This window comes from Rattus rattus, chromosome X (assembly GCF_011064425.1).
Source record: "Rattus rattus isolate New Zealand chromosome X, Rrattus_CSIRO_v1, whole genome shotgun sequence".
Lineage (NCBI taxonomy): Eukaryota > Metazoa > Chordata > Mammalia > Rodentia > Muridae > Rattus > Rattus rattus.
The window spans coordinates 129,762,271-129,779,602 of NC_046172.1; the positions used below are offsets into that span (position 1 = coordinate 129,762,271).

General features: G+C 37.7%; 1 protein-coding gene across 1 annotated transcript in view; it reads left to right on the forward strand.

Moving 5' to 3' along the window:
- Positions 1 to 420: 420 nt before the first annotated feature.
- The window catches only part of Gabra3 (gamma-aminobutyric acid type A receptor subunit alpha3), a 60,026-nt gene continuing 43,114 nt past the window's right edge, over positions 421 to 17,332 (forward strand). The window contains exons 1-2 of the mRNA XM_032890156.1: positions 421 to 574; positions 4,265 to 4,347. Of these exons, the coding sequence (XP_032746047.1) occupies positions 564 to 574; positions 4,265 to 4,347 (94 nt within the window). The 5' untranslated portion in view covers positions 421 to 563. The remainder of the gene's footprint in view (positions 575 to 4,264; positions 4,348 to 17,332) is intronic.

The following is a 17,332-nucleotide window of genomic DNA, read 5'->3' on the forward strand; positions in this document are numbered from 1 at the left end:
TCTTCAGTTCAAGGTTTCAATAGAAATATATACCTTTGTGGATGAAAAACAATCAAATAATTCAGTGTGCTAGCTCTTGCCATGCATAAACTATAGACAAAAATTCCTAACCTATGGTAAAAAAGAAAATAGACAATACATAGAAATAATAAAATCTATGGTATCATGTATCTTAGGTGATATGAGAAAAGAAAAAGAAAGACTATAATAAATTTCATTGCCTATAGCGTGAGGGGTAGGACACTGAGCAGAGTTCCCTCAGTACAGGTCTTTATATATTACTAGTTAGCCTAAGATTAAAGAAAGAGCATAGGATGATTTCTAAGTACTGAGAAACAAAGAACTCTACATCAGACTGAATTTAACATTCTGTTCTGTTGAATTGTTTCCATGGTTGAATGGCCAAAATCTAGTTCAAAATATAGTCTATACTAAATAAAGTCAAGATGGCAAAAGAAAAACTACAAAGAACATTCTGAACAGACAAGACCCAACTCCAACAGCCCAGATTCAGAGAGTCTGGAAAGAGCCAGAGCCCAGTGACCGAGAAAGACAAACAGGAGATGAATGTAAGGTAGGATAAGTCTAGACTTTGAGTACACATAGACTTTGGTTCTGAATGCATACAGGGTTACAGAGAATCATTTCTTAACAGGGTGTCAAATTAGGAGGCCATGGCAAGGACTTATTATTGTGGTTGGACTAAAAAAAAATCTGCTTCAAACAAAAGATTGGTTTACAAAGGAACCAGAGTGCCTCAATGCAAGTAAAATGAGGGCATTTTAGTAATGAGGGTTGCAGATTTTGTGTGGGCATACCCATTGTGACTAGACTTTAAAAGCTTTTGAATTCCCATCTGCATCTGCATCCCCTAAAGGAGTGAGTCTCCTGGATTATCACTTCTTTATTCCTTGGTATTACATAGAAATCAAAGCAGCCAAAATCCTGGATCATAGTGGAAATCCTATGATACCAATGTTGTACTTTGAAGAGTCTCTGATCTTTCTTTTCTGAAAAGCACATTGAAAACTTCCAGGCAATGCAGGCTGCTGAGATATTTAGTGTTACTCATACATAGCATACCTGTTTTAGGGCTGATCATTTTGAATGGCATAATCTATCAGGGAACCTATCCTTGGATAAGGCTGTGTTGGGATAGATAGGTAGGTAGGTAGGTAAGTAGGTAGGTAGATAGGTAGATACATATATACATACATACATACATACATACATACACACATACACACATACATACATACATACTAGATAGGTGGATGGATGGATAGATATGTCTCTAATACTAATAATGAAAGAAGAGATCATGAACTCAGGAGGCAGTTGGACAGATACAGGAGAGGTACAAATGAGGTAAATGCAATACTAATGTATGACATTCTTTAAAAACCATAAAAGATTTAAGGGAAAAATTTACATGAAAACTGAAAAAAAGTCTACAACAAAAATACAAGTTTCAACAGAGTTCCAAAAGCAATGGTTTGTGTTTTAACATGCATAATATTCTTCACAATGCCATTCTTCACTTCATCTTGCTTACCATTTCCAGTTTATCTTGGTTAATCCTGGTTTCATAAGGCCTTCTGTTTGAACTTTGAACATAGCAATTCTTTTATTTTCTCTTTACCTTTAAGAGAAACTTTATTATCAATTGTGCTGGACTGGCTGTATACATGTCTCCAATTCTTCCCAGACAATAAGTGCATCTAGGTGTGTGCCCTTCAGCAAATACCTACATGGCTTTTATTTCCTTATGTCATTTATACAACAAAGATTGGAACTAGATGATGACAATAACCTTTACAGTTCTAACTAATCCCTTGTCTACTTACAAAATGTTCATGTGTCTTGGAGAAAAGCTCAATTCTTAAGCCATCCTGTAATTTTCACCAATCTGACATTTTTAAAGGTATAAAGGGTTACTTCAAAATTCACAGAAGCAGAGACAAGAGAAATATGTTTCACAGAGAAACCTGTTCCTCCTGTTGGATACTGAAAACTTTCCATGAGGATTTAATAAAGAAAATTGTGTTCCTTCTCTCCACTTACATTATTATTTCAAGATTGCCTCTTATGAGTAATGTCAAGCGGAAATTATTTTATGTCTACCCAGCAGCCTTTTGGATGTAGAGAATAAGACCACAACAAATAGATTATAATGGCAGGATGCAATGGTAGTGATTTCTGATTAGGAACAGAACTGATCCATAATAACATTCTTATCTGCTTGTCTATCCATTTCTTGTCCATCCCACCTGAGCAAAGAAGAAAAAGCCTGTCTATATGTGGGCAGAGTTTGTCATTAGACAGACTATGCTGTGTTGTTTTCTTTGGCCCTTCAACCTCTTTCTGCAAAAGAAAAAAACAATACCATAACCAGGCTAATGCTCACAACTACTAATCTATATTAATGTGTTGACCAAATAGCTAATTATTATATTTCTCCTCCTATACCAGTTTATGTGAGAACAATAATTTGGGCCAATGAGTCTTATTTTTTCCATATTTTCTTCAGGTTTTACCACAACTACCTTATATAGAGAAAATGTTTATTTTATGTAATCCCAGGTAAATAAAGCGTTTCTTACATAACTAATACATTTCCCACAAGCTAATGTATAGAAGGTAATGAATGTAGCAAGAGCACTAGACTTGCTCCTATCTGAACAAATCACACAAGTTCTGTGGATTCTTCTCTCTGAAACAAATGATAATGACGTTCACAGTATATTTCTTACAGGGTCAACATGCAGGCATGGGAGAGCAGATAGAAAGAACAGCCACTTTTGTTCCAGGCAACCAGAATCCATATGACACAAGTGTTAGGAGCAGACCTGAATGGAATCACTCAATTTGAATGTGTTTTAGAAATTGTAAAATGCTATGAATAGCTCAACTTATCAATTTATCCTTGTAGTGATAATAATTACACATTGAACCTCCCATCTCTTCCTAGACGTAAGAATATCTACAATTTGACTGTAAATAAGAATGTTTCCTGGTATCTCACTTGTTCCAACAAAACTAGAACAATATTGGAAAACAGTGTCCTGACAATTATTACCTGCTTCTATTTTATCAGCTGACACTATCATAGTGGCACTATAGTTAGAGAAAAATAATGAATGGAGACCCTGCATATTGGATTCCTTACACGCCTCTCTCTATTACCTTGACATGAAACAAGACAAATTCATTTGTTTGATCTGTTGATATTCTATTAATCAGGAATTATGGTCCCAAGGATAATTTGGGCCTATAAAGCCATGAGCAAAAGTGCCTGTTTAAAGAAGGAAGCTATTGAAAGTATGAACAAAATTCTAATTGATGACTGGCTTCTCAGCTTATTAAAATACCATGAGCATGACAGAAGTTGTCTCGCATATACACAAGAGTTATAAAGACTAGATAGAAATAACCTGTTGATGCCAGGTCCCAAGCAAGTCTAAATGTTTACTGTGTATTCATGAAATATATCAACACATACGCCCACACATGAGAATAAAGTTGGGGTCAATGACAGATCAACCTCAAAAGACTGGCAAGACTTCACACAGAAACATTAAAATGGATTATTTTGACAGACTAACACAAAGAAATGAATATATAAATGAAACAAATAAACCATATCAACATTTTCATTGAAGAATTTAAGCATGATCTTTTACTTTTATGATTCTTTTCAAAGTTCTTCAGATTTGACCTTTGAGGTTTCTGATTTCTTCCATTGCTTTTGTACTTTTTGGAGTGGGATGCATGTGTATGTGTGGGTTTGAGTGTTATACAGCAATGGTTTATTTTTCTCTTTCTGTTAGTTATCATAGCAAATATATTCGTTCTATATCTCTCTTCTTCATTATGCACTCTTTAAATTGGTTAACTCCTATGATAGCCTGCTGAGAATTCTTTCTGCAAAAATGAGGCTGCGATTAGAAGTAAATGAGTAAGATAGGACCTGCTGTTTCTACGCTTATTGAAGGGTAGCCATTAGGTCAGTATATTCCTAAAGGTGGTATTTTCACATCAGTTGCAACCAAAAATAAGCAACATTATCTGCTACTTTGAGAAACTCCCTATTTCACATAATTCAACCTCTGTTAGCACACAGGCTTTACTCTCAGTGAAAATAAACAAATAAAACACCGTGGTATTCTTAGAAATACTCCACTGTTGTCGAGTGCAAATAGAATTTCATGTTTAATAACATTTATCTTGGCTGTCTTTCATTTTCGGTTCTCCTTTCTTTTAGGTTAACAATACATGCTGAATGCCCTATGCATTTAGAAGATTTCCCCATGGATGTGCATGCCTGTCCACTGAAGTTTGGAAGCTGTATGTATTTTCTGAGTTTTGTTTCTCTGATCTGTTCCCAGAAGAAATGCAATATATTCCAAAGAAGTTCTTATACTGACTTTATCCTTGCTGGTATGGAGTGGGTCAGGAGAATGTGGTCAAGTAGTACTAACTGATCAAGAGTGGTAGACTTGGCTTTTAACACTGACCCTGGAACAAAACTTATTCTTCATTTCAGTGTATTTTCTATCATTAGATGGAAACATCAACATTTGTCCTTTACCAGAGGAGAGAGCAAAGACAAATAAAAAACGTTAGCTTCCTGAGGGCAAGAGAATATATCATACATTTTAAAAATGTCCATTCTTCCTGTACCTCCACTTCCCAATATTCTGTTTCGAACAGTAGATGGTTAACAAGAGTGACAGCTGTAGAGAATTGTTCATGTTTTAGAATACTGCCTTTCCCATTTGTTGTAACTCTTACAGAGTGGACAGTAGAAATAGAATCCATTTACAAGTGAAACTATAGCTATCAAAATTGAATGTACTTGAGAGCAGTTTTGAGCATAAGAGTATTTGGTGAGTTATTATCAGAATAATATAAAAGATCTGCACTGATCACATCTGAATGATATTGAAATAGAAATTGTATTTGAAGGGGTTGGGGATTTAGCTCAGTGGTAGAGCGGTTGCCTAGCACGCGTAAGGCCCTGGGTTCGGTCCCCAGCTCCGAAAAAACAAACAAACAAAAGAAATTGTATTTGAAAAGTCTCAATTATATGTGACATATATTATCAATCATTAGCTTGTCAAATGTTTACACACCGTCTCTTGTGTGACAGCCTCTATAAGTTTGGAATGCATTCAGTAATAAAACAAAATCCCTAGACTGATGGAGCTTCTATTATTGAGAAGAACATGATAGTAAAATATAATAAAAATAGGTAAAAGTTGACATAAAGTAAGAAAAAACATGAAAAATCCCACTGAAGATCTTCCTGGTTGCTGCCACCGCGGAGAGCTCGTAGGCAGCACCCCACAAGCAAACTTGAGCCTCGGGACCACAGGTAAGACCAACTTTTCTGCTGCAAGAGACCTGCCTGGTGAACTTAGGACACACAAAGGCAAAATTCCTCCTAGGACGGGCACTTCTGGTGTTTACAGGGAGTCCCAAACCCATGCGGATCTGGCCCAGCAGCTCTGCTCCCAGACCCGTGGGAGAGAGACCTCACCGCCTGGTCAGGTGGGCACTCCTGAGGCTGCAGAAGCGAAGAGACCACCAACACTGCCCACCCCCTGCCCACATCCCTGGTCCAAGAGGAAACTGTATATGGCCTCTGGGTTCCCGTGGGGGAGGGCCCAGGAGCGGCAGGACCCCTTCGCCTGAGACACTGCCGGAACCTGAAGGGACAGACCGGATAAAAAGTTCTCTGCACCCAAATCCCGTGGGAGGGAGAGCTAAATCTACAGAGAGGCAGACACGCCTGGGAAACCAGAAGAGACTGCACTCTGCACACATCTGATTCAGGAAAACACCAACGCCATCTGGAACCCTGGTGCAGGAGGCTCCCAGAAAGGGCGGATTACAGATCTTCCTGGTTGCTGCCCCTGGAGGCTCAGAGGCAGCACCCACGAGCAAACTTGAGCCTCGGAACCACAGGTAAGACTAACTTTTCTGCTGCAAGTGACCTGCCTGGTGAACACCAGACACAGGCCCACAGGAACAGCTGAAGACCTGTAGATAGGAAAAACTACACGCCCGAAAGCAGAACACTCTGTCCCCATAACTGGCTGAAAGAAAACAGGAAAACAGGTCTACAGCACTCCTGACACACAGGCTTATAGGACAATCTAGCCACTGTCAGAAATAGCAGAACAAAGTAACACTAGAGATAATCTGATGGCGAGAGGCAAGCGCAGGAACCCAAACAACAGAAACCAAGACTACATGGCATCATCAACCCCAATTCTCCACCAAAACAAACATGGAATATCCAAACACACCAGAAAAAGCAAGATCTAGTTTCAAAATCATATTTGATCATGATGCTGGAGGACTTCAAGAAAGACATGAAAAAACTCCCTTAAAGAACAATAGAAGCCTAAAAGCAGGGAATCGAAAAAATCCTGAAAATTTCCAGGAAAACATAAATAAACAAGTAGAAGCCATAGAGAGAGTCACAAAATCCTGAAAGAATTCAGGAAAACACAATCAAACAGTTGAAGAATTAAAAATGGAAATAGAAGCAATCAAGAAAGAACACATGGAAACAACCCTGGATATAGAAAACCAAAAGAAGAGACAAGGAGCTGTAGATATGAGCTTCACCAACAGAATACAAGAGATGGAAGAGAGAATCTCAGGAGCAGAAGATGCCATAGAAATGATCGACTCAACTGTCAAAGATAATGTAAAGCGGGAAAAAAGCTACTGGTCCAAAACATACAGGAAATCAGGACTCAATGAGAAGATCAAACCTAAGGATAATAGGTATGAAGAGAGTGAAGACTCCCAGCTCAAAGGACCAGTAAATATCTTCAACAAAATCATGAAGAAAACTTCCTAACCTAAAATAAGAGATACCAATAGGCATACAAAAGCCTACAGAACTCAAATAGATTGGACCAGAAAAAAAACCCTCCTGTCACATAATAGTCAAAACACCAAATGCAAAATAAAAAAGAATATTAAAACCAGTAAGGAAAAGGTCAAGTAACATATAAAGGCAGACCTATCAGAATCACACCAGACTTTTGCCAGAAACTATGAAAGCCAGGATCCTGGACAGATGTCATACAGACCCTAAGAGAACACAAATGCCAGCCCAGGTTACTGCATCCTGCAAAACTCTCAATCAACATAGATGGAGAAACCAAGATATTCCATGACAAAACCAAATTTACACAATGTCTTTCTACAAATCCAGCACTACAAAGGATAATAAATGGTAAAGCCCAACATAAGGAGGCAAGCTATACCCAAGAAAAAGGCAAAAACTAATCGTCTTGGCAACAAAACAAAAAGAAAGAAAAGCACACAAACACGCAACCTCACATCCAAATATGAATATAACAGGAAGCAATAATCACTATTCATTAATCTCTCAACATCAATGGCCTCAACTCCCCAATAAAAAGACATAGATTAACAAACTGGAATCTACCTTGCGAGGGACCCTGTTCTGCTGCCTACAGGAAACACACGTCAGAGACAAAGACAGACACTACCTCAGAGTGAAAGGCTGGAAAAAAACTTTCGAAGCAAATGGTCGGAAGAAGCAAGCTGAAGTAGCCATTCTAATATCAAATAAAGTCAATTTTCATCTAAAATTCATCAAAAAAGATAAGGAAGGACACTTCATATTCATCAAAGGAAAAATCCACCAAGATGAACTCTCAATCCTAAATGTCTATGCCCCAAATACAAGGGCACCTACATACGTAAAAGAAACCTTACTAAAGCTCAAAACACACATTGCACCTCACACAATAATAGTAGGAGACTTCAACACCCCACTCTCATCAATGGACAGATCATGGAAACAGAAATTAAACAGAGACGTGAACAGACTAAGAAGTCATGAGCCAAATGGACTTAACGATATTTATAGAACATTCTATCCTAAAAGCAAAAGACATACCTATAGGCACTTGATTTTTTTTTGACAAAGGCCAAAAACCATCAATGGAAAAAAGATAGCATTTTCAGCAAATGGTGCTGGTTCAACTGGAGGTCAACATATAAGAATGCAATCGATCCATGTTATCACCCTGTACAAGCTTAAGTCCAAGTGGATCAAGGACCTCCATCAAACCAGATACACTCAAACTAATAGAAAAAAACTAGGAAGCATCTGGAACACATGGGCACTGGAAAAATTTCTGAACAAAACACCAATGAAAACTATGCTCTAAGATCAAGAATAAACAAATGGGATCTCCCTAAGACTGCAAAACTTCTGTAAGCAAAGGACACTGTGTGGATTAGGACAAAACGGCAACCAACAGATTAGGAAAAGATCTTTACCAATCCTACAACAGATAGAGGGCTTATATCCAAAATATACAAAGAACTGAAGAAGTTAGACAGCAGGGAGACAAATAACCCTATTAAAAAATGGGGTTCAGAGCTAAACAAAGAATTCACAGCTGAGGAATGTCGAATGGCTGAGAAACACCTAAAGAAATGTTCAACATCTTTAGTAATAAGGGAAATGCAAATCAAAACAACCCTGAGATTTCACCTCACACCCAGTGAGAATGGCTAGATCAAAACTCAGGTGACAGCAAAGCTGGCGAGGATGTGGAAAAAAAGGACACTCCTCCATTGTTGGTGGGATTGCAGACTGAAACCATTCAAAATCAGTCTGGAGGTTCCTCAGAAAATTGGACATTGAACTGCCTGAGGATCCAGCTATTCCTCTCTTGAGCATATACCCAAAAGATGCCCCAACATATAAAAAAGACACGTGCTCCACTATGTTCATCGCAGCCTTATTTATAATAGCCAGAAGCTGGAAAGAACCCAGATGCCCTTCAACAGAGGAATGGATACAGAAAATGTGGTACATCTACACAATGGAATACTACTCAGCTATCAAAAACAATGACTTTATGAAATTCGTAGGCAAATGGTCAGAACTGAAAATATCATCCCCTGAGTGAGGTAACCCATAGCTTAATCAGAAAAACACACATGGTATGCACTCATTGATAAGTGGCTAATAGCCCAAATGCTTGAATTACCCTAGATGCCTAGAACAAATGAAACTCAAGATGGATGATCAAAATGTGAATGCTTCACTCCTTCTTTAAAAGGGGAACAAGAATACCCTTGGCAGGGAAGAGAGAGGCAAAGATTAAAACAGACACAGAAGGAACACTCATTCAGAGCATGCCCCACATGTGGCCCATGCATATACAGCCATCCAACTAGACAAGATGGATAAAGCAAAGAAGCAGGAGCCGGATGTAGATCTCTCCCGAGAGACACAGCCAGAATACAGCAAACACAGAGGCATATGCCAGCAGCAAACCACTGAATTGAGAATAGGACTCCCGTTGAAGGAATCAGAGAAAGAACTGGAAGAGCTTGAAGGGCTCAGGACCCCATATGTACAACAATGCCAAACAACCAGAGCTTCCAGGGACTAAGCCACTACCTAAAGACTATACATGGACTGACCCTGGACTCTACGACCTCATAGGTAGCAATGAATATCCTAGTAAAACCAGTGGAAGGAAGCCCTAGGTCCTGATAAGACTGAACTGATGAACTAGATTGTTGGGGGAGGGCGGCAAGGGGGAAGGATGGGGAGGAACACCCATAAAGAAGGGGGGGGGAGGGGATGTTTGCCTGAAACCAGGAAAGGAATAACACTCGAAATGTATATAAGAAATACTCAAGTTAATAAAAAAAAAAAAAATGTAAAAAAAATCCACTGAATACATAATTATACAGGTGTATGGAATCTGGTATGAAATTTCAAACACACACACACACACACACACACATATATACACACATATATATATATATATATAGATATATAGATATATATATATATATATGGAGAGAGAGAGAGAGACCAAGAGAGACAGACAGAGACAGAGACAGACAGAGACAGAGACAGAAAGAGACACAGAGAGAGGTAATTTAGGGTAACTAACATATCTATTATTTCTATATATATCATTTCTTAGTACTAAGAGCATTCAACATCTTCCATTAGGCCCTTTGAAGTGTATAAGCAATGCTTGCAAACTGTTGTGTCTCTGCTGTGCTACCAAACATTGTATTATTCCTTCCTTTTAAAAATAATTAATGTAAATAGTTTATTATAAAACTACTTTACAATTTAAACTTTTATTTGAGAAATGTATTCACATCCATAATTTCTTTAAAAGTCATTTGCATGACTGCATCCCACAAGGAACGCACTAAAATCATGTTGGGGGCGGGAGGCTAACATTACCATTTCAAACTGCCTCCTCATTTGCTTATTTCTTAAATATCTGTGTGCTCACATATGCATGGCTACAGATAGATGCCTCTTCCCAAAGAGGCAAATCTCAGTATCGTTTTTAAAGACAGGACAGACTGGGAATGGACAATACAGGTTGATTACCTCATAAACATTATTCCTTCTAATTGTGATAGCTGTGATACCTATCTCCTCAACTTGACTTACCTGCACATTTTTTTCTAATAAGGTAATCCTGACAAATCTGTTTTTAGTTTATTTGACATCAAACATCTTATCCTTGTAAGCACAACTCATTATTCTTATTATGTATCAATTACAACATTTAAAAAAGTGACATAAGTTGTAATGGGGCAAATGACGTAGAAATATGAGTTCTACATCATTTCATTTGCCCCAGTGTTCTAGGTGGAATAGTAGCATTTCAGAAAAAATATTTTAAGTGGGTAAAGCGTTGTATTTGGACTTGCTTAATAAACATCGTACAAGACATGTGGATGCCCAGTGGGCATAAGAATGAAATCACTAGATAGAGATGAGTGTATAAATTCCGCTAGAGCCTCCAGAGTCTTCTAAAATATTATGGGGCCTTGAATTATGTTCTGTGGGTAAAGAGGAAGTTAAGTGGAATATTTTGAACTGATGATTAATATTATTTATTTTGAAAGGAGAATGTTATTGGGGTTTTGAAACTTGTTAATAGAGAAAAATATAAAGAGAACTCTTGATTTCATATTGCAATACTTATGGTGAGATATGCTGATGGAGGTTATTGAAATCTTTCAACTAACCCATGATGATAATAAAAGTGATGAAAATGGTAGGCTGGAAAAGACCTACAGCAAGATCCCTTGGTGAATTAGCTGTGTAGTAAAAGGAAAACTCAAGAGTAACTAAAAGATAGTCAGCCTAATGATTTTGCTTTCAAATGAGACAAGTAGTATTAGAAATCAGAGTAGCGGGTTTGAGAAAGAACTCTCTTGAAATTAACTGTCAGAAATGCTCTCTATTAGGAGAGAGCACCTCACTAACACAAGAGCCTGAGCAAGACTTGAGCTAGAGAAGCAATTAGAAGGAAAAGAGGCAACAAGACAGGGCCTAGAAGGCTTAAAATAATGAGTTCAAAAGATAGCTTCAAGTAAATGGGTAAGAGAGCTAGGCACCTTAGACAGTATGACAGGGATGTGAAGGACACATGGGAAAAGAGAACAGCCTAACCATAATTCAAAACCAGCTTTTGGAAAATGTCGAAGTTGTTTCCTGAGACAAGAGCAGCAAAGGTATGAAAGAACATTTATTTATCTCTTACTTCTTCTGTAGGACTAGAAATCAGAGCAGGAGGCAGATGGCCAGATTGCTCCAGGCTAAGCATCTTATGTTAAGATGGAAGGCATCTTAATGAGTCAGGCCCATGATCTAATGAGTAGTACTTCAGTTCTCAAGAGGATTTATTTGTTTGTTGATGCCCACTATTCTTATGATTAAACCTTAACAAGCAAAAAATGACCAAGCATAGAAGTGTTACGGATTGTAGCAATACTTCTTAAGAAAGGAGAGATCCTTTTCTAAATGAACTTGTGCCCATGGTTGTCCAACCCTGGAATGTGTGATAGTTCTCAACACAATTCACAGATTGGTCTCAATTCATCCCATGGACATAAACCTAACATGAACAACTTTAAAAATAACATTGCATTTTCCGTAGTTTTCTGTAGTGCTAAAAGAAGGAGGAGGTGGGGAGAGAGGGGAAGAAGGAAAGAAGGTTGGAGAAAGAGAGCGTTCATCAAGCTATCGGATTTAAAACTTAGAGAACTATGTCCTAATTATAAAGAAAGAGCAGAGTCACATTAAATTCATTTTAATCCTTTATGGAAATAAGATGATAAGTCTTGCCCACTGTCTGCAGCTGGGGAAGATGAAGCCTCTGTGTTAGAAATGTGACTTCCTACCAGAAAACACTTTATGAACCATGTTTAGACTTAAATAAAATGAAATCATTAGATAGGAATGAGTAGTGATTTATGTTCTTAAAAGAATATCTAAAAGCTAAACAACAACATACACAGAGGCCTGATATCAGAGTTTATGGACAAAGACTCTCAAATGTTGGTATTATGTGGTAGCACATAGTCTTAATATGATTGCTTGTGAGATAGCTGGATCTCTGGACCTCTGTAGCTAGACAATATAGACCAGTTGGTGAGCCTAGGGTTTCAGTAAGAAACCCTAACTAAAAATGAGTAATGTGCCTCATGATTGAGGGAGGCACCTAGTGTCAACCTCTGACCTCTATATGCATTCTTATGTACATATACATAAAACAATGTACATACACATATAGCACACATATGGGTACTGTGTTGAAGAACAGATAAAAGAAAGATAATTTGTACAGAAACTAGGCATCTACAAATAAAAGTAAACTGGAAATTATTGATAGAAAAGTACATCTAAAATTCATACTTCATGGATAGATGAAACTGAAGGCAGGATTACATAACTAAATATAAGTACCAGAAAATTGAAAAATAGAACAGAAACAAAATACACAGAAAAGTGTAAAATCATATTGGACATGGTAGAAGAAATTATGGTATGCAGTTAAAATATACATTATAAAATTTCATAGATGTATATTTTATAGGGAGAAAATGGACTTAAAAACTGATAATAATAATTATTAATCTGAAGTCTCAAGATGCAAATAGGCACTAGGTGTTATAAATATAAAGAAAATAATGCTGATTTTAAAATTTGTATGGCAATATTAAGATGCTAAGAATACTTTAGATTCTTCAATAAAAATAATCGTGAATAAAAATAAATTCACAGAATTCACAATGAAATCAAATCCACTTGAAGCTATATTAATTTAGATAAGATTTTATAGTTGCAAAGATAAATAGCACAGAATTAATGAGATATGGAGAGAAATCTTAGGCTCTCATTTTATATTAAATATATGCAAAACTAAAACACAGATGTTTTGGAACTTTAAGTAAAGGAAAAGAGGCTATCAACTCGAGGAGGGACACAGGAAGGGTTTGAGGGAGGTTATTTGGGAGGGGCTGGAAGAGGAAAGAAATGTAATTCTATTTCAGTTTTAAACATATCAAAAAACATACACAGAACTTTCAGATAAAAAGAGAATATTTTCATGACTTGGAGTAGTTAGTCTAACAAAGGCGTAACTAGTACTAACCATAAAACTGAGAAGATACCTAGGATATCTTAAATATTAAAGATTTCTACTTATCAAAAGATCATTAAGAGAATAAAAAGGCATGGTGGGTAGGGCAGAGCATGGTGCATATTTACATCCTTTAGCACTCAGGATTCTGACACAGGAGGACTGATGTGAGTTTGAGGCAAGCCAGTGCTCCATCCACAGTTAGAGTTCCAGGATGCCTGGTTTATTCTGTCTCAAAACAATCAAACAGAGCCCTAGACCTAAACAAAAAGACACTCAGAAAGCTTTTCATCAGATAGAAAAAAATACATCAAAATAATCAAATACATAAGGCTCCCTAAAAAATCTTCAGAAAGCAATGAAAAAACTTTAGTAGAAAAAGAAAGGGCCCTAAGTGATAAATTTGTAACTTACAAGATACTGACTTTTTCTGTTTCTTTTCCACACATGGACTTACAGAGTGATTGATGACTACATTAGCAAAGAAACAAAAAATTCAAATCCATTACACATTCAGTAAAGTAACTTTTATGAAAAAGTCAGAAAATTTCATATATGGGTGAAGTTTTAGAGCAATTGTACTCTCATGAACTATGATACAAGTATAGATTTGAAGAATATTAAGGGGTAATTGGTCATACATCATAGTACTAAGCATATACATATGAAAAAACTTTGCATTTCTTGTCATCAGTATATTTTTAAATATAAATGTTTATCTTTATTAAAATATTCATATAAATGACATTAGTAGAAAAACTACTCATAATATATTCACATTGTAAACTACCGTAGGGCCAATCAGGATGGAGTAAAAATGTGATGTATACTCACACCAAAATATAATAGTTTTATGTCAATTATGCTTAACAAGGCGAATGCCATGTCAGATAGCTTGTTGAGAAAAGCCAGTTATCTAAATACATTTGGAGTGTGCTTCTATTTCTGCTATATGCAAAAACAGGAATCATTAATTTGTGGTAGAAGTCCTTGGTAACTGAAGTATAATTGCGATAAGTACTATTTCTAAATTCCTGATATATTAAAATAGAGGATTTATATGTAAGATGATATTGCAAATGATATGAATTTTATATAGAACTAGAGGCACAGATAAAACCCCCCTGTCTAAAAATTTGTTTTACTCCCCAAACCTGTTATTTCTTGGGAGAATACCCTCACAGTTCACATATACTTTACTTCAGTTGCTGTGATAAACTACCCTGACAAAAACAACTTAGGATAGAACGTGGTTTATTTCACCTTACAATTCCATGTTACTGTGTATCAATGTGGGAATGTCAAGTCAGGAACTTCAGCCAGTTCAGCCACATCACATGCATAGTCAAGAGCACAGAGAAATGAATGCATGCATTGTGACCTATTCCCTTGTGCTAAGCTCAATGTCTCTATTAATATAATTCTCAAAACCCTGCCTAGAAAATGACACCACCCACATTCTCAAGCCAATTAAGATAATCATCCAGAGACATGCTTTTCTAGTTTGCTTTCTATTGTTGTAGAAAGCATTCTGAACCAAAACAACTTGGAGAGGAAATTTTTTTGACTTATACTCCCTGATCACAGTGCATCATGGACTTGCCTCTCCTGGCTTGCTCTTCTACCTTTTGTATACACTCCAGGGCCATTTTCCAACAGATTCACCACCCATAGTGGGCTGGGCCCTCCTACACTAATAATAATACATAAATGCCCAACATACTTGCCTTAGGCCAATACAATGGAATCATTTTCTCAGTTGAGCCTACCTCTTTTCAAGTAACTCCAGCTCATGTCATATTGACAGAAAACTAACCAGCACATATGCCCACAGACAAGCACAATGGAAACAAATGATTCTAGGTTATATAAAGTTGACAATTTAAGCTAACCATCACAACTATATGCACATAAACATATGTAATTTTGAAGGATGATTTGCCACCAGCAGCATGTAGTACTAAAGGTACACACACCAAATAAAAATCAAGTGATCAAATTGTGTACTAGTTAGTCTTAAGTCAACCTGACAAGTTAGAGTTATCTAAAAGGAGAAAGAACCTCCTCAATTGAGAAAATTCCTCTATAAGATCCAACAGCAAGGTGTTTTCTTTTTCTATTTTAATTAAAAGTATTCTCTTGCTCCAACATATAACAAAGACACATGCTCCACTATGTTCATAGCAGCCTTATTCATAATAGCCAGAAGCTGGAAAGAGCCCAGATGCCCTTCAACAGAGGAATGGATACAGAAAATGTGGTACATCTACACAATGGAGCACTGCTCAGCTATCAAAAACAATGACTTTATGAAATTCATAGGCAAATGGATGGAACTGGAAAATATCATCCTGAGTGAGGTAACCCAATCACAAAACAAAACAACACACATTGTATGCACTCACTGGTAAGTGGCTATTAGCCCCAAATCTCGAATTACCCAAGATACAATCCATAGACCACATGAAACTCAAGAAGGACGAGCAAAGTGCAGATGCTTCAGTCCTCCTTAAAAGGGGGAATAAAAATATTCATGGGAGGAGATATGGAGTCAAAGTTTGGAGTGAAGACTGAAGGAATGGCCATTCAGAGCCTACCCCATCTGGGGATCCAGCCCGTATATATATATACAGCCACCAAAACTAGACAATTGATGAAGTCAAGAAGTGCATGCTGACAGGAGCCTGATATAGCTGTCTCCTGAGAGGCTCAGCCAGAGCATGACAAATACAGAGGCCAATGCTAGCAGCAAACCATTGAACTGAGAACAGGGTCCCCATTGGAGAAGTTAGAGAAAGTATTGAAGGACCTGAAGGGTCTTGCAACCCCATAAGAACAACAATGCCAACCAAACAGAGCTCCCAGGGACTAAATCGCTACCCAAAGAGTACACATGGTCTGACTCATGGCTCCAGTTTCGTATATAACAGAGGATGACCTTGTTGGGCACCAATAGAAGGAGAAGCCCTTAGTCCTGCCAAGGGTGGACTCCCCTAGTGTAGGGGAATGTCAGGGCAAGGAGGCAGGAATGGGGGGGGGGATTGAGGAGGGTGAACACTCTTAGAGAAGAATGGGAAGAGGGATGGGATAGGGGGCTTATGGACAGGAAACTGGCAAAGGGAATAACATTTGAAATGTAAATAAAAAAATCCAATAAAAAGTCAAAAGAATTAGAGAGAAAATACAAAAAAAAACTCTCTCATATCACACTCTGACTACAGCTTCCTGTTCACCTTCTCCTCCCAGTGCCTTCCTCCCATCTATCTCCCCCAGATTCACTGTTCTTTTGGTTTCCCATTACAAAAGATCAGTCCATCCAGGGATATCAACCAAGCATGTCATATCATGTTGCACTAAGATTAGGCACCTCCCACCATATTAGGGCTGGAAAAGGCAACCAAGTAGGAGGACAGGAGTCCCAAAAGCAGGCAAAAGAGTTAGTGACAGCCGCTGCTCCTATTCTTAGGAATCCACGATGACCAAGCTACACAACTGTTACATATGTCCAGAGGGCCTAGTTTGGTCGTATCCAGGCTCCTGGTTGGTGGTTCAGTCTCTGAGCCCCTTTAGGGCCCAGGTTAGTTGGTTCTTTGGGATTTGTTTGTGTGTGTGTGTGTGTGTGTGTGTGTGTGTGTGTGTGTGTGTGTGTGTGTGTGTTGTCTCCTCTGCTACAATCATTCCTAGTGATTGATGGGGGATGACACAGTTCATTGTGGTTGGTGCCATCTGTAAGTTGGTCCTGACTTCTATAAGAAAACAGGCTGAGTAAGTCATAGGGAGAAAGTCAGTAAGCAGCACCTTTCCATGATCCTTCCTCCATGTTTCTGCTCCATTTGAGTTCCTCTCCT